This window comes from Sorex fumeus, unplaced genomic scaffold (genome assembly GCF_029834395.1).
Source record: "Sorex fumeus unplaced genomic scaffold, SorFum_2.1 ptg000064l, whole genome shotgun sequence".
In the NCBI taxonomy this organism is placed as follows: domain Eukaryota; kingdom Metazoa; phylum Chordata; class Mammalia; order Eulipotyphla; family Soricidae; genus Sorex; species Sorex fumeus.
This window is the reverse complement of record NW_026606121.1, coordinates 6,618,819-6,644,841: the sequence shown is the minus strand read 5'-3', so window position 1 is coordinate 6,644,841 and position 26,023 is coordinate 6,618,819. Positions and strand designations below refer to the sequence as shown.

General features: G+C 67.8%; 1 protein-coding gene across 1 annotated transcript; it reads left to right on the top strand.

The window, feature by feature from the left end:
- Positions 1 to 7,220: 7,220 nt before the first annotated feature.
- On the top strand, positions 7,221 to 25,587 carry MEGF6 (multiple EGF like domains 6). Its single transcript, XM_056128411.1, has 26 exons — positions 7,221 to 7,407; positions 10,022 to 10,144; positions 14,526 to 14,651; positions 15,423 to 15,545; positions 16,098 to 16,220; positions 16,286 to 16,423; positions 16,827 to 16,946; positions 17,032 to 17,154; positions 17,242 to 17,412; positions 17,487 to 17,618; positions 17,807 to 17,935; positions 18,479 to 18,607; positions 18,942 to 19,076; positions 19,141 to 19,275; positions 19,625 to 19,750; positions 21,598 to 21,726; positions 21,807 to 21,935; positions 22,062 to 22,190; positions 22,285 to 22,413; positions 22,514 to 22,642; positions 22,956 to 23,084; positions 23,155 to 23,280; positions 23,386 to 23,514; positions 23,695 to 23,823; positions 24,124 to 24,252; positions 25,269 to 25,587. The coding sequence occupies exons 1-26, from the start codon at positions 7,242 to 7,244 to the stop codon at positions 25,316 to 25,318; spliced, it is 3,336 nt and encodes a 1,111-aa protein (XP_055984386.1). The 5' UTR covers positions 7,221 to 7,241; the 3' UTR covers positions 25,319 to 25,587.
- Positions 25,588 to 26,023: the final 436 nt, after the last annotated feature.

Below are 26,023 nucleotides of genomic sequence, written 5' to 3'. Positions count from 1 at the left end.
GGGGGTGCGGTGGGCCCAGGCTGGGGAACGTGGGGGGGCGGGGCAGGGGGGCCTGTCCTGCCCAGCTCGGGGAATGTGGAGAGCCAGGGCCCAGCGGCCCTGAGCGGAGCGAGGGGGTCTGAGTCCGGAGGCCCCGACTCTGGCCCCCCTCCCTGACCGCGGGAGACGGAGGGGCTTGGGTGGGGCGGCCACGGATCCTGGTTCTGACCGGCCCAGCCCAGCCGTGCACCTCACATCACTGCAATCCTGGCCCTGGAGTCCTTGCTACCTCGGCCTCGTGGTGGGGGTCGGGCCCCAGGTGTGGGGGGCCCCCCGGAATGTGCAGTCCCCCCCCCACCGCCCATGTCAGGCCGGGACGTGTCCCAGAGGCGCCCACAGCCTGTCCCGTGAGCGGCGTGCCCAGGGCTGTCCCAAGCCCGGAGGGGGCGGGCGCACACAACCGCCTGTCTCAGCGCTGACGCCTTTCCCCAGCAGTGCCCCTGACAGGGTGCCGGGCTGTGGAAGGAAGGGACCCCGGGGCCATGGGGGCTCGTGCCCAGTCCTGGCCCCCGCCGCCCAGTGCCCACCACCTGCTCTAGACCGGGGTGCGTCGGGTCATGGGGGTGAGGGGCTGGGGATGGTCCACTGTGGGCCTGGGGGGAGGTGGGTTTGGGGAAGCCTGACCCCAGCTGCTGCCCTGCGGGAGGCAGGGTGAGAGGATGGACTCTCGGGGCCAGGTCTCCAGAGCGCCCCAAGGGACACCCCCACTGACCTCCCGGTCTGCACCACAGACCACCTGCAGCCACCTCAGAGGACAAAGGGAAAGCTCAGTGGGCAGTGTAGCCTGGGGAGACCTGTGTTCCTCTGTCCCCACACTCAGGCCATCCCTCTGTCCCCACACACACAGCCCATCCCTCTGTCCCTGCACACAGCCCCCTGTCCCTCTGTCCCCATGCACAGCCCCATGCCGCTTTGTCCCCACAGCTCACCATGGAGGAGAGGCTTGGCACTGCCAGCTGCCAGCTCCTGCCCGGCTCTGCCGGGTGCCTACGGAGCGCCAGTGCCTGGGCTGCCCTGCCAAGTGCTCATGCTGTTCCAGCCACTCTCCTGTCCCCTGCTTGCTGCCGGCTGGGGGGCCACCCAACCCCTGCCCACTCCTAGCCCAGTGGGGTGTGGGGCCGCTCTCCCTGGGGACCTCTGTTCACGCAGGAGCGGGCAGCGTGCTGGGCACTTGCTCCCTGCTTGTGCCTTGGCCCCAGAGACAAGGTCTTGGCCTCCCAGGGCAGCGCGGCCTGGCCTCTGCCTCCTGCTTTGCACCGAGCCTGGGCCAGTCTGCTGGGCTCTCTGACCCAGTTCCAAACTGGGTCCCTTCCCGGCCCCTGGAACTCTCCCTCTGAAGGGCCAGTGGGCACTGCGGTGCGTGTCCCAAATGCTCCTGCATCAACTCCAGAATGTTCTCCCAAAGAGACCCCCCCTGGGCTCACTCTCCTGGCCCTCGGGTCTGGGACTGCTGGGGTCACAGGCCAGGAGTGTCCACTGCTTCCAGCACTGTGTGTCTTCTGGTGGACATGGGCGGGCATGTGCCAAGTACCTGGTCTGGCCTGTGCCGGGCACAGTCGCTGCCCGTGGGGCGGTGTGTCAAGCCGTGTTGGGTGGGGGGGTGTCCCCGGGGCATCCGTGGGGTCTGTGGGGCGGGCTCAGGCTCTCCCTCCCCAGCCCAGCGGGCACCTGCCCTCCCGCCTCAGGAGGGGGGGACGGGTGTGTCTGAGGCTGCCTCAGGTGGGCACTCTGGGATTTGCACTCAGGGGCTATAGGCTGGGTCCTACTGGGCGCCCTTCGCTGGCCTGCGTCGTGACACCCAGATGGTCGAGCACAGAGACGAGAGGGGGGGATGGGGCCGCCTCCCCCTCGCTGGCCCTGGCCCCCGCTGCCGGGAGGGCCCCTCTGCTGGTGATAGATAAGCCCGTCCCGTCTCCTCAAGCTGCCTGTTGCCAGTGCTCCAGCTGGGGGCCAGCTGTCGAACTCAGGGGCGTGAGAGGCTGCGCGGAGTCCCCTTTGTGCACTGTGTCCTTGTGGGGGCTGGAGGGGGACAGTGTGGCAGCGGTGGTCAGTCATGATCCGGGACTGGGAACACCTCTACCCGGTGGGGGCGTTCCGTCACCCCAGCTCATCCTGGTCCCTGATGTGACATCACGCCTCCCCTTACCCTGCCCACGTGTCGCTGGTCCCTGCAGCCTGGCATGACCCACAGTTTGGGGACAGGGTGACGTGCCGTCTGGAGGACGCCTTCCCTCCGCAGGGCTCATGGCCGCCTCGCACCAGACACCGGCATCTTCCCATGAGTGTCTACCCCCCCATGGCCCCACAAGTCCCAGGCACCCCCACTGCCGGTTCCGGGGGGCTCTCGCCGGCCACCTCAGTGCCTGGACTTGGCTGCAGCTCAGTCTCACCAGGCCAAGGAGCAGTGTCCTTGGGCCTCGACCTCGTGCAGAGGGTTGAGTTTGCCTTGCACATACCCGACCTGGGTTGATCCTCAGCACCCATGGGGTCCCCTGAGCACCGCCAGGAGTGGGAGCGCCCTGGGTGTCATCCAAAAAGCAAACAAAGCTTTTTCCTTTTTGAGTCATCCTTGTTCGGGCAGTGCCGGGAATGGAACCTCATGCTCGGGCTCTGTGGTTTGGTGGAGCTGGGCGCTTGCGTGAGGCCCGGCCCAGCCCTGGGCTGGGGACCCTGGCACTGACCACGTGGCCTCAGCCATTGTCTCAGCCAGGACAGCTGCAGCGCGCTGACCTCCACGTGGGCCGTGGGGCCCTGCGGCCAGGACGCCCCCTGCTCAGTGGCATCAGACCCCGATCCCTGAGGTCTTCTTAATGTCATGCTACGCCTTGGCTGACGGCCCAGCCTGGGCGGCGTCACGGGCGTGGGAGGAGGGACTGGCCGGGCCCCTTCCCCAGCCTCAGCCCCCCGGGAGCCCGCTGACCCGGCGCCGCGTGTTTGGGATGGCTGGGCCCCGAGTCACCGTGCGCCCCGCGCCAAGTGCTGCCGCAGCCTCCCCTCGGTGGCCAGGACCCCGACACAGCGGGCGCTCTGGGGAGAGGGACCTGGCACCCGTGGAGGCCGCCCACGGGGACAGAGGTGCTGGCCAGCCCGGGCTCCCTGGCTGCCCCCAGACGGCCATGTCAGACCTCCCTGAGTGGACATGCCCTTGTTTCTGCCCTTGGGAGACAGGCCCTCAGCACAGGCCACCGCTCAGTTCCAGAGTGCCCAGCGAGACCCCAAGGCCAGGCCCCATCTAGCGCGTGGGACCCCTGGAGAGAGTCCTGGCCAGGCGCCACCCTCCCTTTGGGGGTGCTGCCATGGGAAACGGCGGCAAAGATTGGGGTGTGCCTCAGGGTGCTGGGCAGGGGATGCTTCCCTGAACCTGGTCCTCCCCTCCCAGGAGAAAGCGTGGCCCAGGTCATGGAATGCTGCCCGGGACCAGCCCCTGGCTGCCCTTCGGCACCGGACACAGCGGGGAGGCCGGGCACTGTGGCACACAGGATTCGTCCCGGCCCCGATGAGGCTCTGCTGGTCCCCTCACTGCTTGCTGTGGCCTCCTGGACAGGCGGGGACGTCTGCAGGGGCATTGTGGGGCGGATCCCCAGGGACAGAGGCCGAGTCTGGGTCGCAGAGAGGCTGGTCACACGTGAACACACGTGAGCTGAGGGCCCACCGCCTCTGTCCCTGCTGGGTTCTCTCTGGACACGGTGCGGTGGGCCGCGGGTCTCTGGGCATGAGAGGCGGCGTCCCTGGCGGCAGCAGCAGTGGCGCGGGCGGGCGGAAACAACCGTGGCTTTGATTTCCTTCCTCGGGGAGGAGCGGTGATGCGTTTAGCAGGAGGCGCCCGCGCGGGCGGGGGCAGAGCAGGGCCGGGCCGAGGGAAACACCTTCCTGCACAACCCTCCCCCCCACCCCAGTTCAGGGCCTCCAGGGCCTTGCCCACCCTGGCTTCAACAGTCAGGGACTTTGAGCATCTGGGCGGGGGCCAGGCATGCCTCTAAGGGGCCCTGCCAAGAGGGGAGCTGCCCCCACCCCCCCACCATCTTCCTAAGAGGGGGCCCGGGGAGCTGCCCCGCCCTGCCAGGTCCTCGGGTCCTCAGCTTCCTCCCCCAGAGGACACCCTGGCCCCCTGCCTTGACTGTACGCCCCACGCAGTGCCCTCTCTGCGCCCCAGGGCGGTGTAGGGGGCACATGCTCAGTGACTGAACCTTGGGGCAGTGCCTGGCATGGCCTGGAGGAGCACCCGGGAGGACTTCATGGAGGAGGTGTCTGAACTCCAGGGACAGACCGGGGTAGGGGAGCTTGTGGGCTCTGCCATGCTCAGCTCCTGGTCTCTGAAACCTGGTGGCGTCAGGGGCCTGTGAGGGCCGGGCCCAGCACCCGGGAGCCTTGGCATGTGGGGGGGGCGGCACTGGGCCTGGCGCCCGCCCTTCTGCTGACACACAGACATTCCCGGCAGCGCGCATCGGGAACGCGTTTCCCAAACCACTTCCAGACCCCGCAGCCGCCACGCGGGGGGAGGCACCGTCTGGGTTGCTCCTGGCCAGCCCCATGTGGGTGGAGCCCTGCGCCAGCGCACCCCCAGACCTGCCCCCACCCTGAACCAGCTCTGGAGACCTGCACGCAGCCCTCAGGTGGGGAGGGCACTGCACAGAGTAGCTCCCTCGGCCACCGTTGAGTGTGTGTGTGTGTGTGAGCACGCAAGAGAGAGTCGTGCATGTGGGAGTATGTGTGGGAATGAATGTGTGTTTGTGTCTGTGTATGTGAATATGTGTATGTGAGTGTGTGTAGAGAGTATTGTGTGGGTTTTTTGGGCCACACCCGGCGATGCTTGGGGGTTACTCCTGGCTCTGCACTCAGGGATTGCTCCCAGCAGTGCTTGGGGGACCCTCTGAGGTGCTGGGAACTGAATCTGGGTTGGCTGCATGCAAGGCAGTTGCACTGTTCACTGCTGTCGCTGTGGCCCCTGAACATGTGTTTTTAACTATGTGTGTGTGTATGTGAGTGAGAGGAAGTGGGAGTGTGTGTGAGAGACTGCATGTGTGAAAATGTGTGTTACTGTGTGTAACTACATGTGTGAGAGTGATTGCATGTAATTGCATGTGTGAGATGTGTGAGTGTGTGTATGCAAGTGTGTAACTGCAAGTGAGTATGTAAGTGCATTATGTGTGACCGTTGTATAACTGCATATGTGTAACTGCATGTGTGAGAGTGTGATTGCATGTGTGTAACTGTGTGGGAGTAATTGTGAGTGTGTAGCTGCATGTGTGTGACTGCATATGTATAACTCCATGTGTGGTAGTTAGATTGCATGTGTGTAAGTGACTGCATGTGTATGACTGTGTATGTGAATGTGTAACTGCATGTGTGATTGAATGTATGTATGTGTGATTGCACATGTATGTAACTGCATGTATGACTGAGTGTATGTATGTGTGTAACTGCATGTGAGTGACTGCATATGCGTGTGACTGCGTGTGTAACTTCATGTGTGTGACTGCATTTGTGAGTGTGTAACTACATGTGTGAGAGAGTGACTGCATGTGTGTGTATGACTGTATGTGTATGTGATTTTGTGTTTGAGTGATGGGTGTGGGGGCTGCAGGTGAGAAGGGGCAGGAAGGCCGGGTGGTAGGAGGGGGCAGTGGGGGGTGCAGAGAGGGACCGTGGGTGTCCAGGGCTGCTGTCTGTGTCTGATTGGCTGGAGGTCAAGGGGTTCCATGGAGCTGGGCTCTGGGCTACGTGGCCCCAGGGTGCCCCTCTTGCAGGCCAGTTTCCCATCAGTGCTGGCCTGGGGCCCCTTGCCTGACTGGGGGTTCCAGGCCGCCCTTCACACGCCCTCTGCCACCTTTACTGAGGGTGGGAGGGTGCGGCATCTGCTCCTGAGGGCCACTACCCCCGACCTGCAGGGTCTCATGAGGACCCTTTGGGGTGCTGATGGCCCCCATGACCCGGCAGGACCCTGGGACGCTTCCTAGGAGCTGCGTGTGGGCACAGCTTTGAGGCGCCTCCTTTGTCCAGGCTTGTCAGGAAGCATTTGGGTGAGTCTCTTGGGGGGCTGCTCTGGGCACGAGACCCCCTGGCACCCTCCTGGCCTGGGAGCTGTTTGTCCCTTCCGGCGGCCAAGGACCCCCTCCGCTGCCCCACAAGGTGCTTTGCACCTCCTGTCCCTGGCTGCCCTCTGGGCCTGGGATCTCCCCATCAGCAGAGCCCTGGGGCAGCGGGTGCAGGGGCATGGCTGGGGTCCTGGCTACTCTCCAGAGCAGGGACAGCCCCCAGGGCAGACCCAGAGCAGCTGCCAAGGGCAGGGGCAGACGGAGTATGGGGCGCCAGCGTCCCCGGCCACACAGACCCGCTGGCTTTCGGGTCCCTCCCGGCAGGTCCATGTGTCCCCCCACCCCATCCTGCAGGGGGGTGTAAGCCCCTGGGGCACGGCCTGGGTGCCATCCCTTGTCACAGATGAGACTGTGTTCGGCTGGCGGGTACAGAAATGGAATCCAGGTTCAGGGGCTCCCAGCGGTGAGCCTGCCTGTCAGACCCTCCAGGCCTCCAACAGACAAGGCCCCCAGGAACCCTGCCAGCCGGGGGCACTGGGGTGGGACTCTGCTGGATGTTGGCCGCTGCCTTGTGTCCAAGAGCTGGCCCCCAGGCTGGCCCCTCTGCTGGGGGTGGAGGGGCGTCAGGAGGGGGGGCCTGGACTCGGGGAGGGTGCCTGTGGGGTGCACGGCCACGCTTCGCACTGCCCGCTGCCACCTGCCGTGTGTGCCCTTTCCGGGTCAGGTGCCCGCCAGGTCCCCAAGGGCGGCCGGCGGGGGATGCGGGGGCTCCGCCCGGTTCCTCCCCCACGTCCCCTCTCCTCCGGTCGTGCAAGGGCTGCGCCCGGGCCAGCAGACTTGGCGGCGGGTCCGTGGCCGGCTGCTGGAGGCGCGGCCCGCCTTTCTTTTGTGCCTGTCCAGGAAGCGCGTCCGGCGGGGGCCACGCGCTTGCGTGTCAGGGGCGCGCGGGCCCGCGTGTGCGTGCGGGCGCGCGTTCGCGCGTGGGTCCGTGGCCGAGTCCGGGCGGGGGGCGCGCGCGCGGGCGCGCGCAGGCATGCGCGGCGCGGGTGGGCGGCGCGCGGCCGGGGGCCCGGCGGGCCGGGGGCGGGGCGGGGCGGGGGGCGGGCCCGGGGCGCCCCGGGTCCGGCCTTTACCTGGGGGGGCGGGGAGCGCGCGGCGGCGGTGGCCATGCAGGCGGCCGGGGCGCGCGGACTGGCGGCGCTCTGCTGCCTGGGGCTGCTGGGCACCGTGGCGCGCGTCGCGGCCACGCACTACCGCTTCCTCTGGAGGGGCTGCTACCCGTGCCACCTGGGCCGGGCCGGCTACCCCGTGGGCGCCGGCGAGCCGAGGCCAGGTGGGCGCGGGCCGGGCGGGCGGCTCTCCTTTTGTTCCCGCGGTTCGAAGTTGGCGCCCGGCGCGAAGGGCGCGCGGGCGGGGGGCGGCGGGGCCGGGATGCGGCCGGGCGCGCTGGGCAGCGGGAGGCCGGTCCTGCGGGGTGGGGGGCGGCCGTGAGCCCAGGCAGGTGCCCCCCTCCGGCTGGCCCCGGCCCCCAGGGCTCCCAGGCCCGGGGAGCCCGCGCCCCCCCTCCCCACCCGGCCGCTTCCTCCAGGATGCTCAGGAGGCTGGCGGGACCCCGCTGGCAGCATCCTCAGGAATGCGAGGTGGGTGTGGGGTGCGGCGGGGCTGACTCATCTTCCCGTTCACCCTGGGGCCGCGGCTCGCCCCTCCGGGTCTCCGGCCCCCCCCTCGTCCTCCGGATCCCCCCGCACTCCTGGAGGCTAGCCGTGGGGGGCACCTGGTCTCCCCTGAGCCACTGGCTCTGCCGGGCTGCCCGAGGCACTGTCCGGCCCTCCTGTTCCCCCAGCTCTGCCCCTCAGCAGGGGGCAGGCTCTGAGCCCAGTGGGCGCAGAGCCCACCCCCCGTGGTTCAGCCGTCCAGACGGCTGGGCCGCCGAGGCCCCGGCCCTGCCCTGCTCTGCGCCCACAGCGGCGGCTCCTGTGGCTCGTGGGGGCCCTGGGGCCGGGGGAGGCACAAGGCAGTTTGGGGGACAGGCTCTAGTTTCTCTGGTGCCGCCGAGACTGCGGGGTCCCCCCCCCAACAGAGACACTGTACGCCCTGCGTCTGTGCGTGGAGAGCCCCCGTCCAGCTGCTCGGACCCACCTCTGTGGGCACCCTGTGCTCCCTGGCATGAGGTGCGGGTGGAGCTGGGGTGTCGTGGACTGGAGGGAGCCCGCGCCCCTCAAGCGTCAAGGTGGGGGCTGCCGACCGGTGCTCCTGACCCGCCTCTTCCAGAAACCCATCTCCCCCCTTTCTGACCCACAGCGGCCCTGGGGTGCGGGGCTGTGTCCTGATGGGGGAGGAGGGCTAGCCAGCCCCTCCTGGTTTTGCAGCTGGGGGTCCTTGGCCACACGGGGGTGTGGACTGCAGGAGCTGCACAGACGTGGCCCAGATGGCCTGAGTGGCCGCACGGGGGGACTGCAGCCGCCCTGGAACAGCCGTGGAACAGCCGCCCCACGAGCCAAGTTCTGCTCCTGCAGAGAGGGCCAGATGGTGCAGGGTCTAAGGCCTGGGGAACTGCAGCCCCCCACCCTGCTGTCTGACCTGGGGGGCGCGGCCTAGACCCGAGGGGCTGCTGCCAGTGGGGGTGTTGGCTGTGAGGACGGCCGGCTTCCGCCCAGTGGATCCCCAACCTTGGTTCCAGCTGGACTCGGCATGTCCCTCAGGTCATCTGCCCAGCCTCCCCACCAGACTAGGACCCACAGGAGCCTGGAGCAGGGCACAGAGGTCCCAGACGGGTGGGCAGGGACTGTTCCTGAGGACACTCCGGGGGTGATCACGCCGTGGCCTGGGGTCCAGCCCACTCCCAGCTTGGCTCCTGGGGTGTCTCCGGGGCCTGAGGGCTGCCCTTCTGCATCCGGTTAGCACTACCCAGTACCCGGAGAGTCCATGGTGGGCACAGGTGGTCCCTCGGACGGCTACATGCACCTCCCGGGCTTGCCACTTCCCAGAGAGCCACGGGGTTCCCCACCTCCTGTCAGACCACACTCTCACATGTGTCTGTCCTGGGGCGTCAGGGCCGACAGAACTGAGACCCTAAAGTCTCGGGGAGCCTCTGCCGTGCTTCGTCTCGCTGGTTCTGGGTCCCCTCCCTCCCCGGGTGTCTCCCTGAGGCCTGGTCACTGTGGGGGGAATATCTCTATCCTTGGGCGTTCTGGTCACTGGGGCCCGGACCTGGCGTCCAGCTTGTGCCTAGTCTCGCTGCCCAGCTCACCCTGTCCCTGCTGCACGTGGTGGGGGGACGCTGCTCCTCCAGCCCCGTCAGCGGGTGTTCCAGGGGTCAGCTCTCCCTTAGCTGGACCCACCTGACCATGGCGCGGGGTTTGCTTTCTGAGTGTGAGCTCCAAGTCCAGTGTGAAGGGCCCCGGGGGCAGCTGCACCCCGTACCCCATCAGGGGGTGCCTCAGATGCTCCGGCCCCACAGGCGTGGGGAGGGTTGGGGTGCTGCAGGCGTGGGGAGGGGGCTTGGGGGTGCTGCAGGTGTGGGGAGGGTTTTGAGGTGATGCAGGCATGGGCAGGACTTGGGGGTGTGGCTGGCATGAGCAGGGGTTTGGGCTGTTGTAGGCGTGGGGAGGGGTTTGAGGTGCGGCGGGCCTGGGCAGAGCTTTGGAGTGCTGTGGGCTTGAAAGACTTGAGTTGTTGTAGGCATGGGGAGGGGTTTGGGGTGCGCCAGACATGGGTGGAGTGTGGGTTGCAGGTGTGGGGCTGGGGGTTCTGCAGACTTGGAGGAAGTGTTTTATGGGGCGCAGACCTGGCAGCAGGGGAGAAGGGGAGGAGAGAGGCCTGGGAGGCTCAGGGCTGCAGAGGGCTGCGGGGTGCAGAGGCTGAGGTGGGATTTCTGGGCGGGGAGGGGTCTGGGTCCCTGGAACAGCCAGGTGGGTGCTGACCGTGACCCCTGTGTCCCCTTGCAGACGTGGACGAGTGTCGCCTGCGCAACGGGGGCTGCCAGCAGCGCTGCGTGAACACGCCCGGCTCATACCTGTGCGAGTGCAGCGCTGGCTTCCGGCTCCACGCGGATGGGAGGAGCTGCCTTGGTGAGCCCCGCCCACACTGAGCCTGGCCCCGCCCCTACCCGCCCACACCAAAACCTGGCCCCGCCCACATGGAGCCTGGCCCCAAACTTGGCCCACCTCCACCAGGTCTGGCCCCGCCCACACTGAGACTGGCCCCGCCCACACCGATCCTGGCCCTGCCCCCATCCACCCACACCAAATCTGGCCTGCCCGGTCCCACCTCCACTGGGTCTGGCCACGCCCACACGGAGCCTGTTCCCCCCTCGGCCCCACCCTCACGGAGCCTGGCCCCACCCACACCGAGCCTGGCCCCGCCTCGACCCCACCCTCACTGTGCCTGGCCCCGCCCACACAGACACTGGCCCCGCCCCATCTGCGCTCACGTCCTAGCCGTGCCCCACCCCATCTCTCCTGCACACCTCCTCATACCCCCAGTCCAGCTGCTCCGTGTCCCCCAGTACATCCTGCCTCGGGAGCCTCTCTCCCTTGAGCTGGGAGATCCTGGCCCGGGGGGCTGCTGTAATTTTGGAAGGCTTTGTGGGCCACATGGTGTGACCCCTCAGCAGCCACCTCTGCGGGGTTAAGGGGGTTCCAGTAAGTTAGGGGGCGCCCAGGCATGCTACGCTCTCCATCAAGGAACCCCCACAGATCTTGCTCCCGCCGTGGCCAGCACTCCTGTGCGAGTGGAGCACCGGCTTCCCCCTGGGGAGGGGAGAAGTGGGGTGGAGATCCCGGGACCCCCAGGGTGCAGGGCAGAGTGCCAGGCCTGCCCCAGGGGCTGGGGATACAGGCCGGCCCCTCCCTGTTTGTCTGGGCGCCGGTGGCCCCCTCATCCCACCCGTGCTGAGCGCTGGCCGGCGCCTCCCTCCCGCTCTTCTGCGCTGTGGCGGGGCGTCCTGCCAGCCCCGGGGGGCCAGCGCCGCACACATGTCCAGGCGCCGCCCGGGAAGCGTCTCTGGTCAGAAAGTGGGAGCAGATGCAGGAATGTGGGCTGTGCTTCAGTGCGGGCGCGTGTGGGGCTGGGGGCCTTCTGGAACCCCGGATTCCTGCCCCCCCAGACCAGCCCCATGTGCTTGGGGGACCAGGGTTCCGGTGGCAGTGCTGGTGTGTGTGTGTGTGTGTGTGTGTGTGTGAGTGGTACGTGTACACGTGTGAGTGAAAGTGTGTGTGCGGCTGTGGATGGTGAATGAGTGTGTGACTGCATATGTGTGTGTGACTGCAAATGTGTTTCAGTGTGTGCATGTGTGACTGTGTGTGTGATGTTGGAGATTGGACCTGGTGTGTGCCCCGTGGCCCCAGCAGCAGGCACAGGCTCATGTGGGACTCTGGGATTTGAGCTCACAACTGCATGCTCGCAGACTGCTAGCCCTGCAGTCCTCCCCCCATTGATCTGACCCCAGGAGCCCAGATGCCCGGCAGATGCTGCTAGTGCCTCCCCTCCGACGGTCCTACTCTGTGCCCCAGACCCAGGGGTCCCAGACTGCCGTCATTGTCCACTGCTGTCTGCCCAGGACCGGTCACTCACTCTTTGGGGCTTGCATGGTGCTTCTTCCCACATGCAACCGCCTGCTGTGACCCCAGTACCTGCAGGTCCCAGAGTGGCCCCTTGGGGTATCTAGTTGGCCCTGAGTGCTTGGGGGTCGGGTGAGGCTTGTCCTCCAGGAGGTCCTGCCCCCAGGGCTCTAGAGCAGTGGGCTCTCCTGGGCTGCTCACAAGCAGTGAGGGGAGCCCCCCGCCTCTCTACTGCCTGCTGGGTGGGGTGCATTGGGGTGGGTCCCGGGGGTTTCCATTGGCCTGGACACTGTCTCATCTGTGGACCCCAAGCGTGGGGCAGGTGTGGGGCTCCAGTCCCAGGTGAAGACTGTGGGGTACAGTGGCTCTCTCTGAGCCCAGAGCTCCCCGCTCCCATCCTCACAGATGGTTCTGGAAGGCGCGGCTCGGGGCCCACAGCTGGGTGGCAGGCGTGCAGATGTGGCACAGCTGTGGGGGCTCCTGGACCCTGGGGAGCCAAGAGCTCTCCCAGGCTTTGTCGGGCGGTGGGGGAGGGGGCACCCCAGCACTGTCGCAGCGGGGGTCGGGTAGAGAGAAGCTGGGAGCTGGGCGGAGAGGGGGCCTGAGGCACATGGGGTGAGTCTGGGCTGAAGGCGGCACCGCCCAGGGCCCAGACAGGCCACGGGCACGTGCCAGCCCCTGTGGGAGCCCGGGAGCCCCGGGAGCCGCTCCTGCTTGGCTGTGGCGTTCAGGAGGCAGGCGGGGTGGCCCGGAGAATGGTGCGTGGGTGGGGCCCTGCAGGGGGCCCAGCCGCACCCGGACATGCACAGAAGGCTCTGGGCACAGTGCTCCTCCCTCACCCACTCCCCAGCTCAGGACTCTGGACACAGTGCTCACCCAGCTGTGGATTGCTGTGTGTATGGGGGTGCAACCACCTGTCACTGTCCCCGGCAGAGGCCCTGAGTGACCGGGACTGAGCAGCCTGGTGCTCAGTACAAAGTCTCCAATGCACCGGCTGGGACTGAGGGCTGTGCAGGGTGGGCTGGCCCTGGGCTGAGCTTGGGGGCCCTTCTGCAGCCTGCCCTCCCCGTGCTGTGCCCTGCTGCTCACCCTCCTGGGCAGGCAGGACAAGCTTTTCACCACTCTCCTAGCCACAACCTAGTTCTCTGGAGGTCGGGATTATGCCGTAATGCCCCTAAGCCAAACAGCCAAGCAGGCAAGTACTCCTGGAGGGCACTGTCTGCTGTCAGAATAGGGATTGCAGTGCCTCTGGAGGGCGCCTCCTGCTGGTGGAAATAGACGTTGCAGCTCCTTTGGAGAGCGCTGCCTGCTGGCGGGCGCAGGGATTGCAGTTTATTTGTTGGCACCACCTGCTGGCAGGAGCGGGGGATTGTAGCTTCTCTGGGAAATGTGCCACCTGCTGGTGGGAATGGGGATTGTAGCTCCTTGGGTGCCCGCTGGAGCCTGGTTACTGCACGTGGGGCCCTTGGGCCGGGCCCACCAGCTCGGCAGCTCAGGGCCCCACCCTCCTAGCCTCACAGGACCCTGATGGCCTCCACAAGCCCTGACTCCAGTGCAGTTGCCTTGGGCCGGGGGATAAGGACACAAACACCCAGCCTGTTGGGGGTTCCAGGGTGACCTGTGCTTCCTCAGAACTACACCTGGGTGCGACTTTTCCTCTGTGGACCGAGCAAGGTCTCACAGTGACTCCAGGGCCCTGGTCCCCTCCCCCTGCAGTTGGTCCCTCCAAGGCCGCCCAATGCCTGAGAGGTGGGTTTGCCCACCTTCCTGGGACTGTGTGCCAATGGTGGGGCCTGAGCCTGGGCACCCCCACCTGGAAACCAGGGACTGGCTGGGGGAGCCATGGGGCTCTCCCTACCGGTCTCCCACCTACTATGCGATGCATGCCTGTCATCCTGAGCTGGTCTCGAAGGCTGCTCTCTGGAGGACATTTCCTCCCAACGCCTTGTCCCTCCCAGGGCTCCCGGCACCCCCCACCCTGTATCCGCTGGCACAGCCAGGAAAAGCGTCTGGTTGTGATTGAGTCTGAGCGCGGGTGTGGGGAGTTGTGACCACAAACCCCAAGAATGGGGGCAGCTCAGGCCACGTCCCGGGGCTCCTGAGTGGCCGTCATGGAGTCAGCAGAGTTGTTCTGGGGGAGGGTCTCTGTGTGAGGGGCTGGGGCTGGGGCGCTGGTGTCCTCAGCGCGGCACTGCCAGACCTTCCAGCATGTGCAGGACAGTCACGTCCAGCTGGCTGGGCCCCAGGCTGGCCCCCACCCCGTGGCCCCACCGCCCACTCCACGTGGGGGAGCACGTGTGTGGCCGTGCGTCTGCTGCTTGCCCTGGACGGAGCAAGCTGGGCTTGGCAGCCATGGTCCTGGCCTGGAGCCGCTTCCTGGGGTGTGGGCACGCTGCTGTTCCACCAGCCAGGCCCGCAGATCCCACCCGATGTGCTGTGATGACAGCCCAGGGGCCCAGGGCAGCCCATGTCTGTGGGAGCTCAGCAGGGCTGGTCAGAGGCACACACTATGGGAGCCCACATCTTCCTGCAGGGCTGGTCAGAGGCACACACTATGGGAGCCCACACCTTCCTGCAGGGCAGGCTCTGAGCTGGGCCTGGCCAGTCCCCAGCACTGCCCACTGGGGCCCACCCCGCAGCTCAGCCTGCGGCCAGCCTTGCCACCTGGAGCTTTGCTCTCAGGGCCCGGCACCCCAGGTATTGGAGCCTGGAGTGCAGTCTGCTGGGGTCTTGGAAAGCTGTCCCTGGGGCCTCGGAGGCCCAGGGGGTCCATCTGGGCTGGAGGGGCAGGATACCTGCTGCTTCTCACACCCAGTCCTAGGGTGGCTGGAATGGGACCCTAGGAGAGTGCTGACACCCAGGCCCGGCTGATAGGCCCCTTTGTCTCCAGCCATCAACTCGTGCACCGTGGGCAATGGCGGCTGTCAGCACGAATGCGTGCAGCTCACGGCTGCCCAGCACCGCTGCCAGTGCCGGCCTGGCTTCCAGCTGCAGGAAGACGGCAAGCGCTGTGCGAGTGAGTGCAGGCAGCCCCTGCCCGGGCCCCGCCCCTCACGGGCCCGCCCTAGGCCCTGGCCCCGCCCCACTAGCTGGCCTGCCCTACAGCCCCGCCCCCAACCGGCCCGTTCCCAGCCTGGGCCACGCCCCCGCCTAGGCCCCGCCCCCACAAAACGGACCTACACTATAGCCCGGGCCCTATCCCTTCCTGGCCCTGGCCCGGTCCCACAAGCCGGACTTGCCCTATAGCCTGGGCCCCACCTTGCCCGGGCCCCGCCCTCAGTCTGGCCCCGCCCCACACGCTGGACCTGCCCTACAGCCCCACCCCTGTCTGGCCCCGCTCCCATCCCAGGCCCTGGCCCCGCCCCACAAGCCCGACCCGCCCTAGGGCTCGGGCCTGCTCCTAGCCCAGTCCCTCCACACAACCAAACCTGCCCTATAGCTAGGCCCCGCCCCCAGGCCCCGGGACCCCCCCACCCCAGGCCTGACCTGCCCTACACCCCGCCCCTAGTCCCAGGACTGTTCCCGGTCCCGCCTTCATGACCCCGCCCCCAGCCCCGCCCACTTCCCCGCCCCCTCCTACAGCCCAGGACTGCTCCATGGCGGGACCAAGGGGATGTGGGCCCAGCTGGGGTGGGCCGTAATGGGGGTGCACAGGAGTCTTCCGAGGAGCCTCTCCCTGCCTGGCGGATCCCACCGTTCCGGGCCGACGGAGGGAGGCGCTCCCCAGCTGAGCCGCCAGGGCTGGGCGGACCCTGAGTCACGAGCCCCCAACTCTGCCTGGCCACAGGGCGAAGCCCGTGCGCAGAGCGGAACGGCGGCTGCATGCACACGTGCCAGGCAGCCCAGGGTCTGGCTCGCTGCTCGTGCCACGCCGGCTACCGGCTGGCTGCTGACCGCAGGACCTGCGAAGGTAGGCGCCCCTGGGGCCTGGGAGTGGGGTGCTATCACCCAGTAATTGGGCTCTCCTGCCCAAGGACACCCAGGCACCGCGTGGACGCTTCTTTCTGGACCCTCCTCCCACGTCCCCCATTGCAGCTTCTCTGAAAAGCCGATTTCGGGGGGGTGATTCCCACCACCCTGAGAGTGAGGCTGGGGTGCCTGTGTCCAGGCCAGGTGCTGGCAGTTTTGGGTGTCCTGCCAGTGGCCACAGAGTTGCCTTGTGTGACCTGGCACCAAGGGCAACCCATCTGGTCAGGGGCACCCCAGGAGTCAGCCCCGTCTGTGTGGGGGGCAACTTGCTGAGGACCCCAAGTTCTGGACCAAATGACCGATGCGAGTGGCACAAGGTGGCTGGGGGCCCCTTTACCCTCTCTCCTGCAAGGCGTCTCCCGTCCCAGGCTGCGGGTGCAGAGGGGAGGGGTCTGGGTCAGTGGTTGGGCTCTGGGGGCCCGGTGCACCCCTTCCTGTCTGGGACTCTGCAGGTCTGGGGTATGGACCCGGGCCCGTCTTTGCTCTCCCACAGATGTGGATGAGTGTGCCACGGGGCTGGCCCGGTGCGCCCACGGCTGCCTCAACACCCAGGGCTCGTTCAAGTGTGTGTGCCACGCAGGCTACGAGCTGGGCGCCGATAGCCGGCAGTGCTACCGTGAGTGGGGTGCAGGGGGGCGGCGAGGGGCTGCTGCTGGGCCCCCTGACCAGCCTGTCCCACAGGCATTGAGATGGAGATCGTGAACAGCTGTGAGCTGGACAACGGCGGCTGCTCCCACGGCTGCGCCCACAGCCCAGAGGGTCCCCAGTGCTCCTGCCCCCACGGCTACATGCTGGATGACGACAGGAAGACATGCCTGGGTGCGGGAGCCCCCCAGCCTCAGCCCTCACAACCAAGCGCCCCAGCCTTAGCCCCCGCAACTGAGCACCCCCAGTCTGAGTCCCCCAGCCTGAGCCCTTCAGCCTCAGACCCCACAGCCAGCCCCCCAGCTGAGGCCCCGCAACCAAGCCCCCCAGCCTGAGCTCCTGAACCCCCGCAACCAAGCCCCCTACCCTGCGTGCTCCATAACCCCATGCAGACCTGATGCCCCACAAACCACCTGCACACTGCAGTGGCCACACCCCATGTGGGGCCCCCTTCCGCCTCCCCAAGTCCTGCCGGGTGAGGGCACTCTGCCCTCCCTCTCTTGGGGTGCCTGGAGCGGTACCCCTGGGGGCGTGGGCAGGCCGGCGTAAGGGTGCCAGCAGCCTCCGTGCCCCGCAGACATTGATGACTGTGCCCAGGCGCCCTGCTGCCAGCAGGTATGCACCAACACGCCCGGCGGGTATGAGTGCGGCTGCGCCGCGGGCTACCGGCTCAGCGCCGACGGCTGCGGGTGTGAAGGTGCGTGCACGGGCAGAGCTGCGGGACGGCCAGGCGGGCGGGCCCGAGCGCTGGCCACAGATCAGCCCGCCGGCTCTGCCCGCAGACGTGGACGAGTGCGCCTCGGAGCACGGCGGCTGCGAGCAGCGCTGCACCAACCTGGCAGGCTCCTTCCGGTGCTCCTGCGAGGCCGGCTACCGGCTGGACGAGGACCTCCGGGGCTGCTCCCGTGAGTGGCCCCGCGGGAGGCGGGGCGGGGCGGGGTGAGGTAGGCGGGGCAGGGCAGGGACGCGTGCTCTGGCCCTCTGCCCCCCAGCGCTGGAGCTGCTCGAGGTGGACCTGGCCGGACAACTGCCCTTCGCGCGGCCACTGCCCCACGTGGCGGTGCTCCGGGACGAGGAGCCGCTGCTCTTCCAGGAGGACTACGCGGGGGCCGAGGAGGAGGTGGCCGAGGCCCGGGGCGAGCACTCCCTACAGGAGCGGTTCGGTGAGTGCTGGTCCGGCGGGGCGCGGCCCAGGGCCCGATGTGCTCTGGGCTAAGACCCTCCCCTCGGCCCCCAGTCTGCCTGGACGGCTCCTTCGGCCACGACTGCAGTGTGACGTGTGCTGACTGCAGGAACGGGGGCGCCTGCCTGCCTGGCCTCGATGGCTGTGACTGCCCTGCGGGCTGGACTGGGCTGGTCTGCAACGAGAGTGAGCGGGCGCGGGGCCACGAGCTGGGCCATAAGGGCACAGAGGGTGTGGGGGCCCAGGGGCCGGGGTGGGCTGTAGGGGTGGGCATGGGGCATAGCAGAGCCCTCCCTTCTGTCCCTGATCTGCCCCTACCCACCCGGGCTGCCGTGGCACCACCGGGTGTGCTGAGGGAGCCCTGTCCCCTGCAGCCTGTCCCCCGGACACCTACGGGAGGAACTGTACCCTCTCCTGCCGCTGCCAGAACGGGGGCACCTGTGACCCAGTCACGGGAGCCTGTCACTGCCCGCCGGGCGTGGGGGGCGTCCACTGTGAGGACGGTGGGTACCAGCCTGACCCAGGGGGTACCCGTCTCGGCCCCCTCCTGGGAGGGGTGTGGGGTACCTGCGCCCCGGGGAGGGCTGAGCCCAGACCCGCACTCGTGAGGCCCACCTGGGGGGTGGCCCGTCCTTCTGGGTGGGTTCCCAGCGGGCGGCACTCTCGGGCGCTGGGACTGTGGGCCTGTCGTGGCTTCAGTGCTGCTGGAGGGGTGGGCGGAGAGGGCCAGGTCGTCCAGGAGAGGCCGCGTCCAGGGCTCATCATCCCCAGCCTGTTGTGGGGGGTCCTCGCCCACCCGGGCCCTCCCTGCTGGCCGCCCGCCCCTCCCCACAGCTCCATCCATCACTGCCGGCAGCCCCTCCCTTGGTCAGTTCTCCCGATGACCCCGCCCACCAGCGATCCGGCCCCTCCCTGCTGGCAGCCCCGCCCCTGGCCCCGCCCCTTCTACCAGGCCACCCCGCCCCCAACTCCTCAGCTATGCGGTTGAGTGCAAATGGGGCCCTGCCACTGGATCCCCCCACACATCCCATTCCTCCTGCCCCCAGGCTGCCCCCAGGGCTTCTACGGCCCCCATTGCCGCAGGAAGTGCCACTGTGCTCACCGCGGGCGCTGCCACCGCGTCCACGGTGCCTGCCTGTGTGACCCTGGGCGCTACGGTCGTTTCTGCCACCTGCGTGAGTCCTGCCTGGGCTCAGGGTGGGGTCCCTCAGCTCAGCCCGTGTCCCGTCTGGTGTCCTGTTCCCATCTGCAGGCGAGGCCGTGGGGCTCAGTGGGGACTCAGCTGGGTCCTGGTGGGGTCCCCTCACCACGCGGCAGCTGCCCTGAGCCCAGCCCCGGGGGTCACACAACTGCCTGGGGGCCCTGGACACAGGGAGGGGCTCCCCAAGCCCCTCACAGCCTTGCCTGGGGGGCACTGTCCAGCGGGTGCCCTGGGGGATGTCCATCGCGGCTCCTGCCCCGGGGGCTCCGTGCCGGGGTGGACAGAGCCCTCACGGTTCTGTGGTGCAGCCTGCCCGGCCTGGGCCTTCGGGCCTGGCTGCTCTGAGGAGTGTCGCTGTGAGCCGAGGGGAACGCGGGCCTGCGACAGGAAGGACGGCAGCTGCTCCTGCAAGGCCGGCTTCGGAGGCGCTCGTTGCCAGGCCGGTTAGTGCAGGCAGGGGGGCGGGCCCAGGCAGCTGCAGGACCCTGAGCCCCTGTCTCCCCCCAGAGTGCCAGCCCGGCTTCTTCGGACCTGGGTGCCAGCAAGTGTGCTCCTGCCTGCCAGGTGTGGCCTGCGACCCTGTCAGCGGCCAGTGTGGGGTGCTGTGTCCCGCGGGCCTGAGGGGGAAGGACTGCGACCAAGGTGGGTGGCAGCTGGTGCCAGGGCCAGGGCTGTCAGGCTTTGCTGGGCAAGCCCTGGGCACCTCCCCCTCCCCTGTCCCCTGCCTTGGCATATGGCAGCCACAGGCCAGCCCCTCTGAGGGCTGCTGCCCACGCCCACGCAGGTGTGGCCCTCTGTGCCCACACCCTGTGTACCTTCCCTGTGCCCCCCCCTGCCCCGTGCCCCTCACCCTGCATGTACCGAAGCACGGCCTCTGAACGCCCCCGGCCCCTTCCCTGTGCTGACTCGTGGGCCCCAGGCATGCACAGGGTCTGGTGAGTTGTGCCCAGATGGCTCTGTGCTGTGCCCTCCCCCACTGGTCCCCCTGCAGAGTGTCCCGTTGGCACGTTCGGGCTGAACTGCTCCAGCTCCTGCTCGTGTGAGGGGGGCCCCTGTGACGCGGTCACCGGTCAGTGTGACTGCCCCCCCGGGAAGACGGGCCTTGGCTGTGCGGCAGGTGAGGGGCGCCCTGGGGTGGGGCACCTGGAGCGGGCAGTGGGGCTCACTGGGGTCCCGTCTGGGGGGAGCCAGCAGCAGGGCCTCAGGGAGCCTGGTGACCGCGGGGAGACTCCTGAGGCCTCTGGGGCCTGGGCTGCCAGGACATCGCCCAGAGTGTGGGCACGGGGACACTGTGAGCCTGGACACTGTGAGCCTGTCTGGGCCTGCCTGTGCCCACCTGGATACATGGCAACCACTGCCAGGATTTGGCCTAGCCCCAGCCCTACCTCTACCTGCATCCCTGTAGCTCTCTCTCTGGCCTGCCCCTCCTGCTGCACCCCTGTCCCTTCCTGTCTCTGCCCTGCCCCACCTCCTGCAGTGTGCCCCACAGGGTGGATAGGGCCCGGTGCCAGGCTCGGTGCTCATGTGCAGTGATGGGCACTGCCACCTGGTGAGTGGGTGCCGCAGCTGTGCCCTGGGTGAACTGGTCTCAGCTGCCAGAGGTGTGGGCAGCCCTCAGCCAGTGTGCTTTGGCTCCCTGGCCCCTGGAAGAGATGGCAGAGTCCGTGCCCCTGGCATCAGGCAATCAGGTGGCGCCCCCCCCCCCTTGTAGCTGTGAAAGTGGTGCTGGGGCCCATGTACAGCATGTCCTGCAAATGCAGCACTGACCACTGTGGCTGAGACACATGGGTACTGGGGGCAGCTGCACACCCACACCTACAGCATGGGCACAAGTGCTCCCCACACGGGCACACAGTGTTCCCAAACATGGGCCCATGGTGCTGTAAACATGGATACACAGTGTTCCACACACGTTTAGAACATGAGCAGAAGCATGTACACACATGCATGCCCATATACGTACACATGGGCACACAGCTCATGTAGGCACATGTAAACATGCATCCTTGCCCATGCATGAATACGTGCCCACATGTATTCTAGAGCAGGACAGCACACACGTACATATGTGCTCCAGGCTCCTGCAAACATGGGGATGGCACCTGCCTCCGGCCCCTCCCCCGTGACCTTCCCCCACCACCATCGACGTGCGGTGGCTCATACACCATGCACAGGTCACGCGTGGGGCTCTCCCCAAGCCTTGACGTCCCCTTGGCGTGGGCTGAGCCAGTCCCCTTGGGCATCAGTGCCTCTCATGGGCGGGCAGGCCCGGGCCCAGCTGTCCTCAGGGCCCTGTGTGCTGGGCCGTGTGCGGTGGTGCCACTGTGGGCCCTGCCACCCCATCCACGGCTCCGGCCTGTGCCTCGCTGGCTCCTGGGGTCTCCACTGTGCCCAGTGGTGTTTGACCCTGACACATTCGTCCTGCTGCCCTGTCTGGGGTCATTAGACCAGACAAGGTCCCCAGGCCAGCACCCTGCCCCAGCCGCGCTGCAGCCCCGGGTCTGACCCCTGAGCCTTGTCCTGCTGTGGCCCAGCTCCCACCACAGCCCAGACACTCCCGCTCCCGTGGGCCTCCCCGTCACGCCGTCAGAGGGCAGTGCCCCTACCCCACACGCTCGCCCTCTGCCGGGCAGACCCTGGGCTCACCTGTTCTCGCCCGGACACTCCCTGCTTTTCACACCTGGGGGAAGTCCAGGGCCACCAGCCAGAGCTGTGAGTGGGGGCCTGGAGCTGGGGTCCTGAGGCCCCCAATGCGCCCACTGGGCAGCCCCTCTCTTGGCCCCAAGAGGCCCGGGCCTGGTCTCAGTGGGGGCTGGGTCCCTCCCAGGCCACACGGCCTCAGGTGGGAAGCATGGCCCAGCTAGGCACCGCCCTGACTTGGAGCCACCTGCTCTGAGCCAGCCCCGCACCCCAACTCCAGGCTTCCTGGCAGCTTCTCCCGTCTTAGCCCTTCTCATCCCGCAGTCTGTGTGGAGGGCACCTTCGGGGCGCGCTGTGAGGGGCGCTGCGCCTGCCGCCGGGGTGCCCAGTGCCACCATGTGACCGGTGCCTGCCTCTGCCCCCCGGGATGGAGGGGCCCCCGGTGCGAAGAAGGTGAGACCTGGGGCCCTCGCAGACTGTCTTTGCCCCGTCCCCGGGCCCTGCTGGGGGCCCACTGCCCGTGCTCCCCACAGCCTGCCCAGCTGGCCGATTTGGAGAAGAGTGTGCCCAGCGCTGCCAGTGCCCCCCGGACGCCCCCTGCCACCACGTCACCGGGGCCTGCAGCTGCCCCCCTGGCCTCCGTGGGCCCGGCTGTGCGCAGGGTAGGTGACCGCAGCTGCGGCCAGGCTCCTCCAGCTCAGCAGGGCGCACGGCTGACCCTGAGCGACCCTGCGGGGGCCCAGGGCCAGCTGTGGGGGGCCCACGGCTGACCTCCCGCCCACACCCAGCCTGCCCGCCTGGCACCTTTGGGGAGCGCTGCACACAGCAGTGCCAATGTCCTGGGGACCATCACACCTGCCACTCTGCCTTGGGGTGCGTCTGTGCTGCTGGCTTCCATGGCCCCAGCTGCCGGCAAGGTGAGTGCGGGCTCCCCACTGACCCACCAGGGGGCCCAGTCTGAGGGCACGGGTGGGCAGTGCCTGGCGCCTGTATACTGCCCTTCCCCTGCAGCGTGCCCGCCCGGGCGCTTTGGGCCTGGCTGCCAGCAGCTGTGTCAGTGTCTTAATGGGGGCTCCTGCGACCCGGCCTCGGGCACCTGCCGCTGCCCCGCGGGCTTCCTCGGGCCCGACTGCGGCCTCGGTGAGTGTGGGGGTGGCGGGGAAGCCCTGCCGTGGTGGGGGGGGGCGGACTGCCCAGAGGGGTCGTGGGCACCCACGCAGCCGCCACCTCCTGTCCGCAGCCTGCCCGCCCGGCCGCGCTGGCCCCGGCTGTGCCTGTGTGTGTAGGTGTGGGCCAGAGGCGGTCTGCGACCCTGTGACCAGTGCATGCAGCTGCCCTCCAGGGAGGACTGGCTCCCAGTGTGAGCATGGTGAGACTCGGGCTGGGCACACACTCCCACGGCACCCACACAGTTCCTCGCCCCCGGTCAGCATGGGCGCCCAGGGCGGGCCTGGGGACTCGGACTTCCGCCAGGACATCCTCCCTGCCCGCCTGCCAGGCGCTCATGTCCGTGGGGGTCCTGGACTGCTGACTGGGGTGGGTGTCCAATTGGGAGGGGCATGCGTGTCCCCTGGGAGCAGAGATGGGCCTCAGGGGTCAGAAGGCCTGTGTGGAACAGGGCAAAATGCGATGTGCCCAGGTGACCCCAGCCTGAACTCTGAGCGGCACCCGTGTCCCCTCAGGGTGTCCCCAGGACCGGTTTGGAGTGCACTGTGAGCAGGAGTGTCTGTGCAGGAATGGGGGGCTCTGCCACGCGGCCACCGGCGCCTGCTCCTGTGGTCCCGGCTGGACGGGGCTCCACTGCGAGCTGTGTGAGTGGGTGTCCGGGGGGCTGCGCGGGGGCCTGGGTCTGCCGTGTCCCTGACGTGGGACTCCCTGCAGCCTGCCCCCCGGGGCTCTATGGGGCTGCCTGTCGCCTGCCGTGTGCCTGCGGGAACAGCAGCTGCGACCCTGCCACGGGTGCCTGTGTGTGCCGCGCCGGGGTCTACGGCCCCTCCTGCCAGCACCGTGAGTCCCGGCTCTCCTGCACCGACTCCAGCTGCGCCAGGGTGGGAGTTAGGGGGCTGGGGTCTTGCTCTGGGTAAGCTGAGGCAACTAACCTGGCTCCCCCAGCCTGTCCCCCCGGTTTTCACGGACCCGGCTGCCGCGCGGCCTGCGCATGTCAGCACGGGGCCTCCTGCGACCCCGTCAGTGGACGCTGCCTCTGCCCGGCCGGCCTGCAGGGCCAGTCCTGTGAGCAGTGTGAGTGCCCAGTTCCCACAGCGCCCCGCCACGCCCCTACCCCGCCCACAACCCAGGCCCCGCCCCACCCACACAGGCCACGCCCCCTACAGAACTTGGTCCCGCCCACAGCCCCAACCCCGTCCAACATGCCCTGGGCCCTGCCCCGCCCGCCTGACTCAAGACCCCTGCGCCCATCAGGGTGTGCGCCCGGCTCCTTCGGGCAGGACTGTCTTGGGCGGTGCAACTGCCAGGGCGGGGCTCCCTGTGACCCCACCACCGGCCGCTGCCTCTGTCCCCCGGGACGCACGGGGCCCACCTGTGACCTTGGTAAGTCTGGCTCCTGGGGGTGTTCTGGGGGCAGTAACGCGGAGCTGCTCCCCATGAGGGGTGGGAGAGACTCTGAGGGGGAGCCCCCCAATCTGTGCCCGGACCCCACTGTGCTGTGTGCAAACTCCGCTGCACTCCAGCTTTGCGGTGCTGGTCACCGAGGCCACTCGGGCACCGCCCACGGAGTGCCCCCTGGGCAGAGAAACAGACCTGGGGCTGCCAACGAGCCCTGGTCCCCGGAGAGGCCAGGCCCTACGACTGCCTGGCAAGTGATGGTACTGAGGCTCCCACCGCCCACAGGATGCAGAAGGGGCTTCTTTGGGCCCGACTGTGCCCTGCGCTGCGACTGCGGGGGCGGGGCGGACTGCGACCCCGAGAGTGGGCAATGCCACTGCCTGGACGGCGCCACGGGGCCCACGTGCCGCCAGGGTGAGTGGCTGCAGGGGGTGGGGGAGGGCCTTTGGTGCGCTCCCTGATAGACCAGGAGCCCATAGTACACAGCAGTACCCACCCTGCACGTGTTGGCGGTGAGTGCCCACATGTGACCACACGGCTGTGTATGTGTGCTCACACAGGCGCTGACACATGCTTGCATTGTGTGCACTGGGGCGGGGGGCTGCTTTAGAGCATGCGAATACGCACATGTGCTCATACCTGTGTGCTGTCATGCACACGTGTGCTCAGGACATGCTAGCTCTTTGTACTATGTTCAGAGCATACTAGCATATCCTCGTGTTGCAGTGCACACGGGTGCTCCTGTGTGCCCACAGCAGTGCGGGAAGGTGCAGGGTTGTGCCTTGGCCTCAGTTTCCTGGCAGTGAGGGAGGTGGGGGGGCTTGTTGGCAGAGTTGGGGTGCCCTTCACTATTCCTCAGCACCCCCATGGGAAGGGGGCTACTTCTGCAGGTGGGTGAAAGCGGAACCAATCTGTGTGTGGACCTCAGAGGGGTCTCTCAGCTTGGGGGTCCACGTCGGTCTCCTTAAGGGCAGGCTTGTAGCCTCTGGCCTCCGAACATTAGAGGCAGATGGTGAAGAAACGCGGTGAACAGCGCCCCTGGTGGTCGGCAGAGACCCTGCATCCCGGGCACTAGGCAGCCGGCCCTGGAACCAAGGGTTTGGGACCCGAAGGGGCGTGACAGGGGTTCCGGCTCAGGTTTGCTCCCATTCATCGTGCGCTCCGCCCCCTGGGGAGCCTTTGGTCTCCAAAGGACTGCCCTGTGCTCACACTGGCTAGCTGGTGCGCACGGGGAGGGGCCAGGCCTGGCCGGGTCAGGCGGGGCGATGGGCTCTCGGGTGGGCCCCTGCAGTCCCCGGGAGCCGGGTCCCCACCCGTGGCCCGAGTAAGGGACAGGGGTGTGTGGGTGGTTCATTCAGAGAGGGCCCTGGATGGAGCGGGGAGGGGGGCTCGCCCCTTCCTGGCTGACCCCGTGACCCCTGTGTGTGCAGGGCCCATACTCCCCGCAGCCCCCACAGAGCCCGGAGCGCCTGCAGCATGAAGTCCACCAAGGCCACCCAGACCAGCAGAGCACCCTGGGCGCTGGCGCTGAGGAGGGGGTTGGACCCAGGACGGCAAGGACCCCTCTCCTGGAGGACACCCTCCCGTCTCTGAGCCCGCATACTGCCCGAGCCGGGCCCTGCCCGCCTGCGTGGCTTCTGTTGCCCTCCCTTGGGGCCCTGCGTGTATTTATGGACATGCCCACCGCACCTGTGCTGGGGCCGCACCTGTGCTGGCGCCCAGGAGTGACCCCGGGGGCCTGTGGTGCGGGGTCACCGTGACAGGCACGAATGAAGAACCCAGGTGACTTCCCGCTTGTCCTCTGCTCTGTGTGGCGCCTCCTGATTCAGGCCCTGCTGCCCTGGGCCCTGCCCTCCTGGGGCCAGGGTGCCCCCATGCAGGCCTGACCCTGCTCCTGGAGGCTGGGTGCACACACACTCACACTCACATGCACACGCACTCACACACGCACTCACACACACATTCACATGCACTCACACACACGCACTCACATGCACACACACCCTCACACATTGACACATCACAACACCCCACACATTCACACACCACACACATTCACCTACACACACATTCACACATGCACCTACATACACAATCACACACCCACACATTCAGTCCCTCCATATTTACGCACACTTCATGCTCCCCAACATTCACCCAGAAACCCCACCCCACACTCACACAT

Coding starts and splice junctions, on each gene's coding strand:
- MEGF6 (XM_056128411.1), top strand. CDS start 7,242: ATGCAGGCGGCCGGGGCGCGCGGACTGGCGGCGCTCTGCTGCCTGGGG. Junction 14,652..15,422: donor AGACGGCAAGCGCTGTGCGA/GTGAGTGCAGGC, acceptor GCCTGGCCACAG/GGCGAAGCCCGTGCGCAGAG. Junction 17,413..17,486: donor CTCCCTACAGGAGCGGTTCG/GTGAGTGCTGGT, acceptor CTCGGCCCCCAG/TCTGCCTGGACGGCTCCTTC.